The sequence below is a fragment of the Amblyomma americanum genome, chromosome 10 (genome assembly GCF_052857255.1).
Source record: "Amblyomma americanum isolate KBUSLIRL-KWMA chromosome 10, ASM5285725v1, whole genome shotgun sequence".
In the NCBI taxonomy this organism is placed as follows: Eukaryota; Metazoa; Arthropoda; class Arachnida; order Ixodida; family Ixodidae; genus Amblyomma; species Amblyomma americanum.
The window spans coordinates 12,678,066-12,695,131 of record NC_135506.1 but is presented as its reverse complement, the minus strand read 5'-3'; the positions used below and the strand labels follow the sequence as shown (position 1 = coordinate 12,695,131).

General features: G+C 49.0%; 1 protein-coding gene across 5 annotated transcripts in view; it reads left to right on the top strand.

The window, feature by feature from the left end:
- LOC144107601 (uncharacterized) overlaps positions 1-17,066 on the top strand; it is a 94,461-nt gene that overhangs the window by 46,085 nt on the left and 31,310 nt on the right. For 4 of the 5 annotated variants that reach the window (XM_077640698.1, XM_077640696.1, XM_077640699.1 and 1 more), the window contains one exon: positions 16,573-16,693. In XM_077640698.1, the coding sequence (XP_077496824.1) occupies positions 16,573-16,693 (121 nt within the window). Of the gene's footprint in view, positions 1-1,023; positions 1,385-16,572; positions 16,694-17,066 lie in introns of those variants that run through there. The other variant, XM_077640700.1, reaches the window with a different exon arrangement.

Here is a 17,066-nt window from a genome sequence, read left to right as displayed (position 1 = left end):
CTGGTCGCGCCGTATGTCGTATGTCGGCTGCGGTGTTGCCTAGCAACGCCGCAGCCGCGCTCCAACAGATGGCGTCGACGTCGCTCGCTCAACCAGATGTGCTCCGCTGGGGTAGAGGGAGAGGAGGTGCCGCGCTCAAGAGACGCAAGAAGAATGCGCCGGACTCGAGAAGCGTCGTAACGAAGATGCGGCTAGAAGAAGTTCCACGTGCCGGAAGAGACCGGTTTTAGTTTTCGAGAGCGTCGGGATGAGACGCTGCGTAGACGACGTGCCGAGGAAACGAAGCTTTCGCAATTCAACTAGGGTTAACCAGAGCTAAACCACAGCCATTTTTTTTTACTTTCTCCTGCAGTATAGGCCATGTGTTTGATAGAGGGCCCCTTAAATAACTGCCAATACAGTCGCGCTCATTATGAACTGCATGCAACATGCAAGGTATGGACGGAGCTTCCTTCAGAAAGCGAAGGAAGCCCGGTAATGGTGAGAATTAGTTATGGTTCTGGGCGCAGTATAGTCGGACGCAACTCAAGAACGAAGCAACAAACGCCCCTCAGAGGAGGTCCTCCAGCCAATGGCGTCGCCAGATTTTCATGGCGTCGAATTTAATCCGTGGTTCATCTCCTCTAATGCTTGCGTGACAGGGGATTAACCATGGGTCTGACTATATAGTCGAAAGAGTACCGCCTTCTGCAATGCGTATCATGTCGCATTCAAATGCTATAATGTACAAACCGCATAAATGTCGACCACCGTATACATCACGAATAGATCATACTAGCCTCACTGTGCGACCCCACAGTAGAGGTTGCTGAGATACCTAGACATCTCGGCGTCCGGTTTGAGTGCCGAGCGAAAGTCCGCCCTCCAGGAAGCCCCGGATGTGACCAAACTTGGTCTTCGACAGCTCGGCGTCTCATTGTCGTTCAGTCCGCAGGTGGCGACAGCAGCGCACAACAATGGAGACAGGCGTCCAGGGCCTCGTGAGGCAAACGCAGCTGCGGAAATCACGGCCTGTTTACAATAGATCGTCCGCGGTGCGCACAATCGCCGCGTGGGAGGGGAAGCGGCGAAAGAGATAATATATTTGTTGAGCTCTTTAATTCGCATGTCTCGACCCACTGTAATTGGCCGTTAAGTGAAAAGAGCAAAAACGCAGCTGTCCGGCCCACAGAATAGCCAGCGTGCATACTCCCGCCTGAAGTGTAGACAACGGGAAATCAGCGCAGGCATTGGCGATGCCCTGAGCATTGAGTAGGAGGCGGGCCTCCTGTGCAGCCTGTGCAGGCTGTAAGTGGGTTCGAAAACGGCGGCCCCCGAACGCTGCTCAACGCGCGGGATGACGCCCAAGTGAAAAGGAGTCGCGCTGGGAATGTCGTTACATCAAGTAAGCACGTAAGCTACCACATGTGTATTTGTTGTTGTCTTTAATTTTCTTTTTTATATGCGCGTACGTGGTACGAAGTCTAAAGGGAAACTCATGCTTCTGTGACAGGGCACCCGCCGCGTTGGCTCAGTGGTTACGGCGTTCGGCTACTGATCCGGAGTACCCTGGTTTAGAAATCGACCGCTGCGGCCGCGTTTCGATGGAGGTGAAACGCAAAAGGCGCCCGTGTGCTGTGCGATGTCAGTGCACGTTAAAGATCCCCAGGTGGTCGAAATTATTCCGGAGCCCTCCACTATGGCACCTATTCTTCCTTTATTCCTTCCCTTACGGCGCGGTTGAGGTGTCCAACGATATGAGACAGATCGTAGTCGCCGTCGTCGGCGTGACCGGTTGTCCAAGTAGCAGAGCGAAGCGCCACCTGTAAGGCGGCTGCCTTCTGTAACGTGGCTGTCACCTGACAGGAGACAGGTTGCAGGTAGTAGCAGAACGAAACGCGACCTGCCACCGCGAGAACGGAGGAAGGAACAACCGGAAGGTGGCTGCCACGGAAAAATTCACCTGCCAGCGGTGGCAGGTGAAGTGCGGAGAGCTGCGCTCAAATTTCGCATTACCGACTGTCGTAATCGTCTGTCAATTTTTTCTTTCTACACGAGGCGCTGAAAGGTCTGGGACAAGGTCCGGCAGTCTTCTGACTCAAAGCTCGTCTCTCAGTTTTCCTGCCTTCCTGGCTACATCAATTAGTGCGAACAAGTATTGTCGCTCGATTACCGGCACCTTCTCAATGTAGGGCTATTCAGTAGCTCAACAGTAAGCCACAGTCGCCCAGCTTTGCGCTAGGAAGGTGGCTTATCAAAGGTTAGTCATCGTCGTCTGTGCAGCTCTGTTGAACAAGTGTTATAATGCATTGTTTCGACGTGGTTGGCCTGCGGACATGTGGCTGCCCAGGCAAGTGAGGATGATAGATCGCCGGAGTGGTGTAAAAAAATATCGATTGTAAATGCAGAGCAAAGCGTTAGCTGTTGTCCAAGTACGAGAAACTGATCTCTCCTTGTGCTGCGCGGTGACCTTGCATTTTGTACTGCTTATCTTTCTCGTTTTGCCTGGCTGGCAGCGTAGTTAATCGAGTTGAAGAGTCCGAGCTAGAACTGGCGCGAAAAAGTTCGGTACTTTCGCAACCATTAGCCACAGTTTCTTTAGAAGCGGCTGGCCTGAGACGGGACGACCAAAATGGTCACAGGACTTGATGAGTATACAGACAGCAGGAAAGCACACGAACACAACAGAAGACATATACAGGACAGGGCCGTGCTTGCAGCTGTTAGTCCACTATCGTCCCCTCAGTCTTCTCTATCTGTTCGCGCGCCTTTTCGTTTTTTTTTACTTATCTAATCATCAGCCTCACTACGCCCACTCAAGGACAAAGGCGCCTTCCGTATCTCTCCGATTAAAACTATGCCAGCTGCGGCCACCGTATCCCCGAAAACTTTCTAAGCTCCTCCGCCCACATAACTTCCTGCCGCCCCCTGCAACGCTTGCCTTCTCTCGGAATCCAGTCCGTTAACCTTAACGACCATCGCATTGCACGCCCTGCCCAAGTCCATTTGTTCCTCTTTATTTCGACCAGGATGTCATTAAGGTGCGTTTGTTCCTTCGCCCACTCTGCTGTATTCCTGTCTGTTAACGTGACACCTATTAATTTCCTTTCCATAACTCGCTGCGTTGTCCTCAGTTTAAGTTGAACACTTTTCGTTAGCCTCCTTCTCTGCCCCATATGTGAGCACCGGCAAGATGCAGCTCTTATGGTATACTTTTCGCTTGAAGGCTCGTGCTGGACTGCCACTATAGTGTTCTTAGAGTACCGGCCAAATGTGCTTCACGCTATCCTTACTCCTCCAGTGATTTCACTCTAGTTGTGGGGATCTGCGGTCACTACCTGCCCTAAGCAGATTAATTCCCTTACCATGGCGCCCGGCTACCTGTCGTAAACTGCTGTTCCCTTCTGTGGCTGTTGAACATTGCTTTAGTTTTCCGCATATTACTTAATTTATTTATTTGTTCCTCAAAGGTCCTCAAGGGACATTACATGAGGGGTTGGCTTAGAAGGCAATTAGCTTGAATGCAGATGATCTTCGGTGGCGGTTTTGAATTTGCTTATACCTAGCGTTCTGCTTTGCCGGTCTAAGTCATTATGTTTCACAGTTCGTCCCTTTCATCAACGAACCGCGGATTTACGAGGTGTTTCCCATTAACTGTCATCCCCAACTGTTCCCAGTCCAGGTCTCTGAATACCTCCTGTAAATACGCCGTGAACAGCATGGGAGAGATCGGGTCACCCTGCCTGACACCGATCTATTCTCTCGGATAGCTTTTTGTGGCTATGCTGCGGAAGCTACGGGCGCGCGCCGCCATCTTGGCGCCTAGCTCGCTCCCTTGTGAGTGATACAGGCGCGCTTGTGAAAGCCTTGCGCCTCGCCCCCGTGTCTTCCACTGCATAGCCACAAAAAAGCTATCCGCGAGTATAGTATCTTTTACCAATTCACCCAGCAAGCCGCCCTTGAAACTGGTCTCAGAAATCGGAAGTTACATTCGCAGCTAGCAAAACTCAAGTTCTCCTCTCGTGTTGTGCACCGCAGAACTGTGCCAATGGGGCGAATGTTGCGTTCGCCGATGGGGCGGAGGCGGCGGAAGTGTCGCATCTCACGGTCAGGCTCGGGGGACAACCGCGCAAGAGTTATGCCTTTCACAGACCCTGCTGGAGCAGCGCACCGCTCTAGGTTTTTATAATTAAACGAAAATGTTTTATTAGTCCGGGGCTAATCAGTACCACTAATGCATCTAGTTGGAATATTGGCCTGGCTCGTTAGCCTGCCGAGCAAGTGCTGTTGTGTGCGTGGTGGAAATGACAAAGTGGCACTGCTTGCGGCTAGTCGCAGGTGTTCTCAGGCCACTACAGCTGCAGCAGATGTGATGCTTGGGGTACAACACGTGGGGTTTAACGTCAAGGTTCTGCACGTACACTGCAAAAACAGTGAAGGCGGCGCACACGCGGGCGTATTGGCCAAGCCACTGCATGTTGTGTATCATGGGGAGCACCCGGTCACAGCCGGGTGAATCACTGTGTCTGCGGTATTGCAATCTTGTCTGTGTGAAGCTAGATAATTATGGCGCCTCGAGGGTGAAGTAGAAAAGCTTGTTCGATAGCTATGGAGATTGGAGATGTTTATTGTGATATCGGGAGACGGCCATTTTCGGGCCCATGGATTGGGGACACGTTCGTTTAAAATGAAACATTCGCGCCTTTTCAAAAATGGGCCTATAGGCCAAACTTTCAACTTTACGTCAAGTATAATGCGTCTTACAGCTAACGATTAGAATTGGGACAGTTGGGTAGCCAGACTGCGACGTGGTCGTATCGTGCTTACTTAGAGCAGCTTTACTTTCGCCATTTTGAAAGCGGGTAAGCTCTTTCGATCACGCGGGGATGCAAGCAGGAGTTCCACAAAACAGACTGGGGCCACGCAGTGCGTTTTCCGATTAGGGAAAATTTGGTTCTTACTCGACCTCTCCAACTTCCCGAATGTGTACACTGACTTGTACTTCGGCAGGCTGTGCACTACTGCAGTTTGAGGGACAGCAAACATTTTTTCTCTCAGGGAGGCTTCTTGACAAGTAAACGGGAACAGAAGGAACAAGAGGTCGGGTTTATTCAGACCGTAAAAGGAAGCGTTGCTATGGCTGTCCTGAGTTGTTTTCACTGGTCGCACGTACAAAAAAAAAAGAAAGATCGCGAGAGCAGCAGAGGCCAGCCTTGACTCCACAAGTGAACTGGAGAGGAACGTACCTAAATAGCAATACATGGAAGTAGAAGAACGAAGAAGAAACTGCGTTTCAGGCCTGGAGTCGAGGCTGCTTGCTTCTTGAATGCGGAGTATTTCCCGGGGGATTATTCGACCGCCTTTCCCGCACTCCTTCTGAAGCCAGTGGGTTAGTTTTTATCTTTTCATTCTTGGCGTTAAAGTAGACGAGTGATGAAGAGTGTAAACGGGTGAAGAGGCGCAGGCCTTCCGAGTTCGTTCTTTTGTTTACGATGTTTCTAGCCTCCGCTTGCCCTCGTTTCCACGCGAGGCCAGGATCATCATGCACGGTCTTCTGGCCCAGCTAGCCTGGCCGTGACAAGGAAGCTTGCCATGGCGGTGATAGGGAAACCTGCCATGGCGGTGAATGGAAACTTTCCACTGTGGTGACAGGGAAACCTGCCATGGCGGTGAATGGAAACTTTCCACTGTGGTGACAGGGAAACCTGCCATGGCGGTGAATGGAAACTTGTCACTGCGGTGACAGGGAAACCTGCCATGGCGGTGAATGGAAACTTTCCACTGTGGTGACAGGGAAACCTGCCATGGCGGTGAATGGAAACTTTCCACTGTGGTGACAGGGAAACCTGCCATGGCGGTGAATGGAAACTTTCCACTGTGGTGACAGGGAAACCTGCCATGGCGGTGAATGGAAACTTGTCACTGCGGTGACAGGGAAGCTTGCCATGGCGGTGGCAGGGAAACTTGCCATGACGGTGACAGGGAAACCTGCCATGGCGGTGAATGGAAACTTTACACTCTAGTGACAGGGAAACTTGCCATGGCGGTGACAGGGAAACATTCCATAGTAGCGACAGGAAAACTTGCCATGGCGGTGGCAGGGAAGCATGCCATGGCGGTGACAGGAAAACCTGCCATGGTGGGGAAGGGAAACCTTCCACTGCGGTGGCAGGGAAAGTTTCCATGGCGGTGAATGGAAACTCTCCACTGTGGTGACAGGGAAACCTGCCATGGCGGTGAATGGAAACTTGTCACTGCGGTGACAGGGAAGCTTGCCATGGCGGTGGCAGGGAATCTTGCCATGACAGTGACAGGGAAACCTGCCATGGCGGTGAATGGAAACTTTCCACTCTGGTGACAGGGAAACTTGCCATGGTGGTGACAGGGAAACATTCCATAGTAGCGACAGGAAAACTTGCCATGGCGGTGGCAGGGAAGCATGCCATGGCGGTGACAGGAAAACCTGCCATGGTGGGGAAGGGAAACCTTCCACTGCGGTGGCAGGGAAAGTTGCCATGGCGGTGACAGGGAAGCACACCATGGCGGTGACAGTAAAACCTGCCATGGCGGGGAATGGAAACTTTCCACTGCGGTGGCAGGGAAACTTACCATGGCGGTGACAGGCAAACATGCCATAGCGGTGACAGGAAAACTTGCCATTGCGATGGCAGGGGAACTTGCGGTGACGGTGAAACACCGTGGCGGTGGCGGGAAACTTGCCATGGCGGTGGCACCGTGGCGGTAACAGGGAAACTTGCCATGGCGGTGGCAGGGAAAGCGAGAACGCATATTATTGCCAGTTGTGTGCACTTACGGCAGTCACGCGGTCCGCAGGCGCGATTACTGGCGGGCGCAGCCGCTTGCTGCGGGCCGGAGGCGACGCAGTGCTGGGCCGGGCAGTTAGGATGCGCGGCCAGTTCGAATTAGTCGTTGTGTATACTTACGTGCTTTCGAATCGCAGGGAGTTTTCAGCTATGGAAATACGCTTGACTTCAACGGGAGCGAAGCGTTATAGTTAGAAATTGTTCAGAAAAAAAAAATTGCTTGAGCATGAAGGTACATACCGGTCCGCTGGAGAAGCGATAAAAGAAAAAAAAAACTCCTCTGGGGATATCTGCATCTGAGAGTGGCTGTTCTCAAGACTGGCGCATAGCCGAAGTGTGAGGGAAACCTTGGCTCCTTTTAATTTTGCTCACTGCCGACTGATTACTTTTGCTCATAATTCAACACGAGTAGGAGTAGTATAGGCTCTGTCTCAATGCAGTAGCATTTTTTTTATTTTCTCACTCGTTAAACACACACACGCACGCACGCACGCACGCATACCAATAGGCGTGGCGTTTGGCGCTAGCTAAGCCGATTCTTTCTTCCCGTGTGTTGAAGCTAGCTGCTGCTGCTTGTGTATTCGGTTGCCGAGGCCCGGCGATGTGTCGTATAAACGGAAGAGCGACGTCCTCGGATGTCGCCACGGGAGGATGTACTGAGTGAAGGAATGGGGTCGGCGCCCGTTCTCCTGAAATTTCCCCCCTCGCTTCCCGTGTCGCGGAGCGCGCCGTTCGCCTTTGTGCATTCTTTTCGGTCGTGCCCCGCGCCGCGGTGGAAGAGCAAATGCGGGCGACGGGAGAGGAGGATATAGAGGAGGGAAGGGGTAGTAGGGAAGGCGGCTCCCGGGAACCCCGCCCCCTCTCACCACCCGATTTCGCCAGCGTCGACCGCGTGGCGGGAAACGGGGTCGCTGTTCTCGTCTTTGTCGCGGTCTCTCCTTTTGCTGTTTTCCTGGCTGACCTTTTATTTTCTTTCTGTCCCTATTTTATTGCCCCGCTTCGCCCTGGGCGCGGCTATTTCACCTTTTTTTTTTCTTCCGGGGAACGAACTCTGCTGCTTTTCTTCCTTGTAGTAATTCGATTGGCGCATGGAAGACATCGCGGCTTTCCGTGGATTTCCTTTTCTTCGACGCTGAAACATGGCTGGCTTTGTAGGGGTTTATATCCCGGCGTGTTCTATTGGCTATTCGCGATGTGGACTGTTGTTTCTTGGCATCCAATTTCTGCTTAACGCTTTTTTCATCTGCTGGCGCTTTTCATCTTTCAAACCTTCTCACTTCAATTGCACCCAGAGGTCCAGGGTCAAAATTGGCTGTTTCCTTTGAGGAAGTCCGGCGTTGTCGCTGATAGGTTGAACAGTATGATTCAAGAATTCAACCTCTCTACGGATAACTGAGTGCGCTTAGCGACAAAGACTACCGAAAGGGCGCGCGATTGCATACGCACGACACACAGTTACACAGAGTGCTTTGTGCACACGCGTGTTTAAGTGTTCGCATTATGTTTTTCTCTCTAAGCGGTTATTAAGTTATTCGAAGCCAGGTCGTCCAGCTAAGCATGCTGACGAACTTTGTTCCGCCGCCCTTGCGGTGACCGTCTGCCACGATTGTTTCCAATCTGTTTGATTGAGCGGGTGCCGAGGCTGTGGCTTTCTGCCACCATGTCCGGCGGAAAGGAATAAACGTTATTCCAGAGCTAAACGTTGTGAGATTGTTTTCTGGCTTTCCTTCCGCAGCGATAACTGCATTAGAGACTTTTAGCGTAGAGCGTACCCCTACTACCGCGTACCGCGCTCCGTCAGTGCGCATGCGCACATCGCCCTGGATGCGCCAGATGGCGCCAGTGCTTGCTAGCTGGACTAGCTGCGGGGCATCCTGCCGCGCCGGAACCATCTGCGCACGTGCAGTGGTGTAAATTAACGGGACTAAATTAAGAGCAGGAGCTACGCCTTTCGGACGAAGTCCATAAGTGCGTAAAGCGTCACCTTACCCTTGGAAGAGAAGCGTGTATTCACGCAAAGGATGCGGCCGCTGTTCATTCGGTAGCATGCCCGAGGAAGACTCCGCTACAGGCGCAAGAGCCTCTCTTCCCCCTGAGCGCCGATATTGTGACCTGGGGACTCGCGAAGCAGCCTGTCGATGATGGTGAAAACATTTATTGTACAAATAGAGGGCGGGGACAAGGAGCGTAGTGTCCTTAGTCCGGGACTCCATTGGCGTAAGCTGGTGCCCTTAGAGCAAGACAAACCGGAAGCGGTGTGGATGCTCTGTTCACCATGGAATAGACTCCTGGCGGCTACGCGTGGCACCAAACAGAAGAGGTGCCGAGACTGGACAACACAACGCGTAAGCCCGTCAGCAAATTACCTGAACATCACAAACAGGAGGTACGTTAAATGATCCACCAAAGGCCGGTAACATCGAGCACCCGCGACGAGTGGAAGGGCCTTCTGGTATATCCCACAGCCAGGCCACATACCACACGAGAAGGGGCCAGCAGTGGTCTCCTCCAGATCGCTAATCGGCGTTGAAAGTTCTCTCTTGCTGTGGCATATGTGCATCTATTTGCGTGTTGTTATAGAGAGTGGGTTAACGCTGCAACAAATCATTGACTGTTTCTTATGCTTCGCATAAAAGTGAACTCCCGGTTCTTGCTCAGTGATCGAGTGTGGGGTATTTTCCAAGATGTATGCAAGCAGCTTTTTTCTTTCTTTTTTTTCCTGCGTCGCGTCTTTGTGTTATCCTGTGCAGTCCAGAGATATAATTAGTTCATTCATTCTTAATGTTGCATTAGTGTTCCCTTGGGGCACAGATGCACTCAGAGTTGATTGCTCAACGCTGACGCCCTGTTTAGCTTTGTTCTTGTCGCTGGCCTTGAACATGGTCATTATTTTACCGTCAAGCGCTCATCCTTCGTGGCTTCGCCGTTCACCGTGCATTGCCGCGACATTGGTATATATACTCTGCTAGTCTTTTGAAGCCATTTCGATCCATCTCGATCCCCGCCCTCGGTTCCCTGCCGTGCTGGCCATCCTAGCGTCTGCGTGCCCTTCTGAGGAGCGACTTAGCTCGTCTGCTTGTTCGCCACTCGTCATCGTCCCCACCGACCTGGAACACTCCGCAGCGAGGCGCGCCTGTTTCTCTTTCCCTACTTTCACCCCGCTCCCCACCGAGAGCCCGGGAATCTCATTAGTCTAAACAGTAATGAACGTTTCGCCGGCAACACGACGCGAAAGGGAGAGAGAGAGAGAGAGGCGGGGGGGAGAGAGGTCCTTTTAAAACGGCCACGGAGAGAAAAGCAAACGAGGACCGCGCGCAGGCGCCTTGTAGGCCGGCGAGAGTATAGGGCTGTTGGAGGCGATTAGGGAGCAAGCGGGTACGAAGGAATGGGGGCACCCAGAGGCTCTCTGGGGAAAATGGGGAGCTGCGGGAGGCAGCCAGTTCTCGTCTCCAATTCGCGGGAAGGGAAAGGGAGACCGCGGGCCTCGTTTCCTCCCTTTATTTCCGAAATATCTGCGGCGCAGGGAGAGAGGGGAAGGGGGGCTTACCAGAAGCTGCCCTGGAAGAGATTTACATCCGCGCTTTGGCTACGACTCCCCGCCGTCTCGTCCGCGTTTTCGAGGGAAGAAAGGGAAGGGCTGGGTCTTCGGCCGAATGGGTGGGGTCGTCTTCTCCCCATTGCACAAGCGTGGAGGAGGTACACAAGGGTGGTATAGCAGAACATCGATCGGGGTGTTTTGTTCTGTGTTTTGAAAAAAAAAGCTGTAATTTGCAGTTGGAAACATTTGTGGTGCACACTTATTCTCTGTTCCCGCTGGCCTTACAGTCTCAGTGCCTCTTGTTTCGTCCCTTTTTTATATCTTTTCCTGAAATGTATCTTTGCATTCGTTTGTTACCTGAAATTTGATGCATACCTTTAATTTCATTTCATTACCGTAAAGACCCTACTACAGTATTACATAAGGGGTGGGCCAAAATTTTTAAAAAGAAACAATATTTTTTTACATATGATGCGCGGCAACACTCGCGGAATGCCAATTGACAGGTGGCGGCTGCGCAGCCTGCAATGGGGTGGGGAAGGCCGGTTCGTGAGAATCGGCCGACGCCATTGATTGAGAGGGAGTCCTCTGACTGGGAAAAGTCGCTTTTTTTTTTCTTGACTTGTGTCCAACTATAGAGACTTATTAGCAAAAGATGTGATGTTCGTCTCATGCGCATGCCAGTTTAAACCAGAGGAGTGGAAAACAGATAAATACTTATACGATGGCATAAGATCTATTGAGACACTAGAAATTTTATATGAAAATATTACGGAGTTACCTGGGGTTCTTTTACGTGCACTGACACCGCACAGTAAACGGGCCTTTAAAGCGTTTCATCTCCATCGCAGTGCGTCCACTGCTTAAGGAAGAAAAGGTTCTACATTGGCGACTCAACTACACATGATTGGAAATTCATCATGAACGAATCACGTGTGCAACGTGTACATATTTATTATTGTTTAAATAGTTTTTGTTTGCATTAACTCTCCTCCCTATCCTCTCTTCCAGTCCCCTCACCTCTTTCATTTCTCCATTCTGCCTGCTATCCTTTATTTCCACTGCCCCAGCTAAAGTGCTTCAGTATCGATAGCAGATCCCGGGGCAAGCAAAAATCTTTTCCTTCGTTTTTATTATTATTTTAATAAATCATTTACTACTACTACTACTACTACTACTATTACTACTACTACTACTACTACTACTACTACTGCATACTTCACGGACAAAACGAGAGCGCACATTCATGTGTCCGTGCGCACGGACACACACACACACACTAAAAAAAAGTTCTGGAGTCTCTGCATGCCGGATATTAGTTCACAGTCCTGTGCATTTTAACATCTCAAAACTTCACTTCTAGCCATGAGGGATGCCATAGTGAGTTGAGGAATAATTTCGGTCACCCGGGATTTTTGGTTATATAGCTAAGATCAAGTTTGTGGCGTGGTCCTAAGCCTTCAAAATTCAAATGCAGTGTTAGCTGTTGACGACCCCTAATTGCTTTTATGAAATCCCATGGTACTTCTTGGAGATGTATTAACTGAACTGCAGGTCATTTTGGGAAGCTATGCTGCACACCATGGAGTTAATTGTTTTTTTCTAAGGAATTCATGTTTTTCTTCGGTACTGATGCTGTCCATGGCCCTGCAACTTGTCAGTGAAATAGGTCAGTACTTGTTACCTGCACGTCTTTTGCGTGTATGTGCACGGGAATTGTTTTTGTGCGAAGCTAGTTAGCGGAAGTGCAGCTATACGCGACAAGAGCATCGTTGTTGGAGAGGAGACAGATGTTGCGCATGTCGCTTCAAAAACGTTTTATGTTGTCTAAACCAGGTGGCTTTTTGTGCTGGTCTGTGAAAGCAGGTTTAACTTGTCTGGCTCAGTTATATGTTTTGACTCTGTTATAACGCCATTGCGCTATCAGCTTCATTGAAGACGTCTGCCACAGATGTCCGAGTGGAGGCAGGTTGAAAATTCAAAATTTGTAGCAATTTGCAATTCACCACCAATTTTCAGTTCGTTTGACGTGGCGATCCGGTTTCGGCAAATAGCGTCAGAAAGAATGCCAGAAAAACAGGAGATGTTGAGGACAGGAGAGAAGCGGTAGTCATTTTTACATTTTTATTCCGCGGTTTTTTCACCACACGCCAACTACAGATGATGTGTCCCTTCGGGTAGATGCCATTCTTCCAGCGCTATTAAGCAAAATTTCCAATCGTGTAAGGAAAAAAAAATTCTTACGAATTAAGGAGGCGCCTTCAGAGAAGCAAGGGGCTGTAGATGGAGTTCACTGGTGTCTTGCCTTGGGTACGACGAGTTGTATTAGGGAGTAGCTGAACAAGCTGTAGAGCATTCTAATGTATTAGACTACAAATGCTGGATAAATCACACATTACAAATTCTATAGACTGTGTGTTAACCGCACACAGAGATAAAGTTTTATCAGCTGGCTCGATAAGTAAGCTTTATTATGGAGAGAATTTAAGAGTTTTAGCCACTGAATACTGGTTCAAAAGAACTCAGCATCAATTTTTGTAAGGGTATTGTGACATTTATTGGAAGTTGCAGGTCAAAAAAGGGATTTTTAAGATCTGCATGCGCGCTTTTTGTTAGCAGGACCGATAAGCAGTGTTTGCTGCTTTCAAATTTTTTGGACGAAATTATATGAAACTCACGCTTACAATTATGCGCAAGCTAGTGCTTCACAATAAATTGTCCTTTGCTGTTAGCATTACATCAAACGGCTGTCTTGCTTCTGTACATAGGTGAGTTTAGCTCACTACATATCCTTGTGGTGGGAGATCAATTGGCCATGGTGCATTGAATGCCCTGTTCTACCAGTTTCTCATGCTGATAACAATTCAGCTGGACTTGAATTATTCTGTATCAGTTTATTCTTGCTGGGTTCACTGCATTGCACGCATATGACACACTGCTGTGCTCTGAGGGGTAACAAAACCATCGCCAACATTTGTACCTCAGATTTGAGCGAACCATGATGTTCGCCCCCTTTTCGCATGCTTATATCGGAGCTTTGCTCTGCACGCTGTCTTTGTGGAAGCAACAAGCACTTCGTCAAGGAGGTTTTGTAGTCTCACTTTTCTCAAAGGCTTTCCCTGTGCCTTATTTGACAGAAAACAGCTGTGAATTGTGTCGACGGCGTGTGTTCCCCGTTGAGTGTCCATCCTCTTTGTTTACTTATTTATGTTTTGCCTCATCCGTGCTGCCAAAGCCGTTTCTAAAGTGACGGCAGAAAGCTGGTCAGAAGTGTGGCGGCCCATTCTTCTCCACGAACTGTGTCAACACCTTTGTGGAGGCCTTGAGCGGCTTAGTTGAAGGAGCCGCCTTTCTATTTCGTTTATTTTTCATGGCCTGACGCAAAGCCTCGTCATATCTTTTCGTGGGCTGGCCAGGCGCTTATGCGCTGCCTATTCTGGTGCCAAGTGTAGGAAAGCGAGCATCAATTGGGTGCCTATCCTGTGCATTCTGATAGCATGTCTGGTGGCCGGGCTTCTGTGTGCGATTTGTTGTCGGACTCGTTCTTTGAAGGATTTTTCTTGACGAACGGCTCGAAACTGGTGCCCATTTCGCGGTTTGTGAAAAGGTATGCTTGGACTCGCTGAGTCATTTAAGGGTGTTTTTTTCAGCCGCAGAATTTTTTTTTCACTTTTTTTGTTGAGAAAGATATACGCATCAAAGAAGGCAGGAAAGGGAAAGCGGATTTTTTTCCCCCGGATCCTGGCTCGTACGTGCTTATGAGGTGATATTTATTTTTCTTTGTATTCAGTTTAAGTACAGGCTCTTGATATTTGACGGAAAAGCTTGCTTGGAACCTAAGACGTCCATTGTATTTTTATTTGCAGGCAGGAAAATGGGCTTTCCCGGATGAATTTGAGGGCCGCACTTAATTCTGAAATATTATATCCTATTTATATAATGGCATCTTGGCAGTCTTTATTTTTTTACTTCTGATATGTGTTCAGGGTTACACACGGTTTATTTCGTTTTGCATGTTTCACAGTTTTAAAGTAAAACTCTTTTTCAAGGTGGTACGAAAATGATTCTCAGCTGGTAGGTAGCCAGTAGTGACACAATACTGCTTTCCCCAGGTGGTCCATTTTGCAAAAACCACATTGTCACTAGCCCTCAGTGCTTTCGTTGGATGGGGACACCAAATTTTTCTTGGCGTTTGTTTTTCCTAAAGGTGCGTAAGACACTGATAACCTAATGGCATTCACCTACGCCGGGTAATTTGTAATTGAACTTGTTCTTCAGTTTGTAGTCAGGTACAACTTAAGTCTGCAGTGGAGCTTCGCCCACATTCAGGACCGCCGCACAGAATTTATCCACGACAAAAGTGTAGTCCGTTGTTAAAACATTTCTTGTTACCTGAACAGGAATTCGCTAAACACGAGAGGAAAATATAAGCTCAAGAATTTTGATGCCTCTGGTTTGTTTAACACAGTCAGACATTAAAAAGCTCATTCCATTTAGTGTCGTGATTTGTCAGCAGAGTAGCACAGGACGCTGCAGATTATCTATAGTTTCGTTTTCAGTGTCCGAGCAGTGATTGCGATGTCCAGGTAGGGTCCAGGCGGCGTGGAGCTCACAAAAACTGAGATGTAATAGCTGTTCACTTATTCGCTGCCACTTGGTCTTCGGAGGCAGGCTGGCGTAAGAGTCAAAGCAAAGTAGAATGACGAAGCAACATTTATATTGCAGTTTTTGTAGCCTCGCATATGACGGCAAGGAAGTATCAGGAGAGGGCCCATGTATTACAGATGCATTGCGAAAAGCCTTCCGGAAGTCACATATCGTTCCTAAGCCTACTTATCGGGGAGATAGCAATGGTGTCAGTTTTGCTTTTAGTGGATTCTCACCATCGGCCCGCAAACCAGGCATCACATTGGCTTCGCACTTTCGCTCTGTGAGGTTTGTCTTGGCTGGCCTAGCCCGCGATGTTTGTGAACGTAGCATGGCGGAAGATCATGGGAATGCCTAATCGCTTATAGCCAACTGCTGTGGTTAAGGTCGGAGGAAGTGGGGATAAGCAGATTAGGCATACACGCCCTTTCCTGTACATGAGCCAGATGTGTATCTCACGGAGCAGAAGTGGGGCATCACATGATACTTGGTCCGCGGGCCTATGGTCCGTCTTGTGAAGCCACCTTTCATACGGGAGACAAGGGAGCTGCCTCATGTAGATGACGCAACCGCACTTCTGGGTGCGAGGCGGCTTCACGAACAATGATGTCGCAGCGTTTCCTCAATTTTTTTTTCTCTATGCTTAAACCCTTCTTGTGACATCATAGCCGCTTTCAGCTGCCGTAGTGAAACTGCAGTGGAAAATAAATTTAGTTACAAACTATTTACTGGGTGTAGGTGAAGTTCAAGTTGCAATGTGTCATGCACATTATTCTAAAGAAAGAGCACACAACAAAAAAAATTGGTGTGCCAACCTCTTTGGTGCAAAATTGGTTGTGGCCACACCATTTCTGTAAGCTTCGGTTGTCCTCCCAGATTTGGTGGTTAGCTTGGCCTATCTAGCGGAGCGCTCATAAAGCGGTACACAGCAATGGTGCTGATTTGGCGCGCTTAGTCTGAAAAACGCCCAGTAGGATATATCATGGTCATGAAACTTGTTCGTAATGCCCTATGAAAGAATATCTGTACGCCGCCCACAGTGGACACGGCGCGGCACGACAGAGGGCGCAGCCTTTTGTCCAAAGAGAGATTGGCCCTGTGCATGCGTGGTCGTAGATATCACTGACCTCTGTCATTGGTCTCCTGTAGAATACATATTTGCAAGCCCACTATAAAAGCATCAAGTTCGATCGTAATCTGCACCTCTTTGATGTCTCCTTTCTGTGCATGCCTTGTGTTTTTAGTACTGTGGGGTGAGTGCCATGCTTAGGAAGTGGGAGATGCAGAGAATTGGAGAAATGTGTTTTCGTGCTTGAGTGAATTAGCTTGGTGGTGGTTAGTGTGCTTGCATGTAGGCAACTTCAAGATTTGGTTAATTACTGGTGAGGCTAGTGTAAAAAGTAATGGAGGGCAGCTGTTTCCTCACGTATGCTAACATGTCTGATAATGCACTTTAATTCATAAAAAAAAAGCCAGCCACTTAGCTATCGAAGTTTGAAATCATTCACCACTGGTGCAGTGAGTTGGTGCTGCTGTCATACCGGCACCAAACTTGAGATTTGACTGTCTGTCTACTCACTGCAGGGGCATGAACGGGGAAGGCACAACCATGGACGACTATCGGGGCTCGATGCACACGACATGGAACCCTCCGGTCGTCATCAAGCAGGAACCTGAGTTTGACCTCTACGGTGACACAGCACAGGTCAGCAAGACTTGTCAGTCAGTTACTGCATGTGCAGTGTTGTGAGCGTGAATCTGAACCGTCACTTCCTCATTTTGTACTGGAAAGCTTAAAAATTTAAGGTGCAAGCTGGAAGATAGAGTAACCAGTTTATTTTAGCATACAGTAATTTTGTTGTGGAATATTTAAGTTGTGTTTTTGTGTCATTCTACTAATTTTCTGTTTTAGCACTGTAAAATACTGAATTATAGGGAATCGTATAATTTTTACCAACAGCAGAATTCTGTTGATGTTGAGATCTACAATTTTACCTAGCTGTGCTTCCAGCTGTATTGTTTTGAAAACGTCAAGAATGGCACATATTTATACTTATTGGACCAAATGCTGTCTGGGT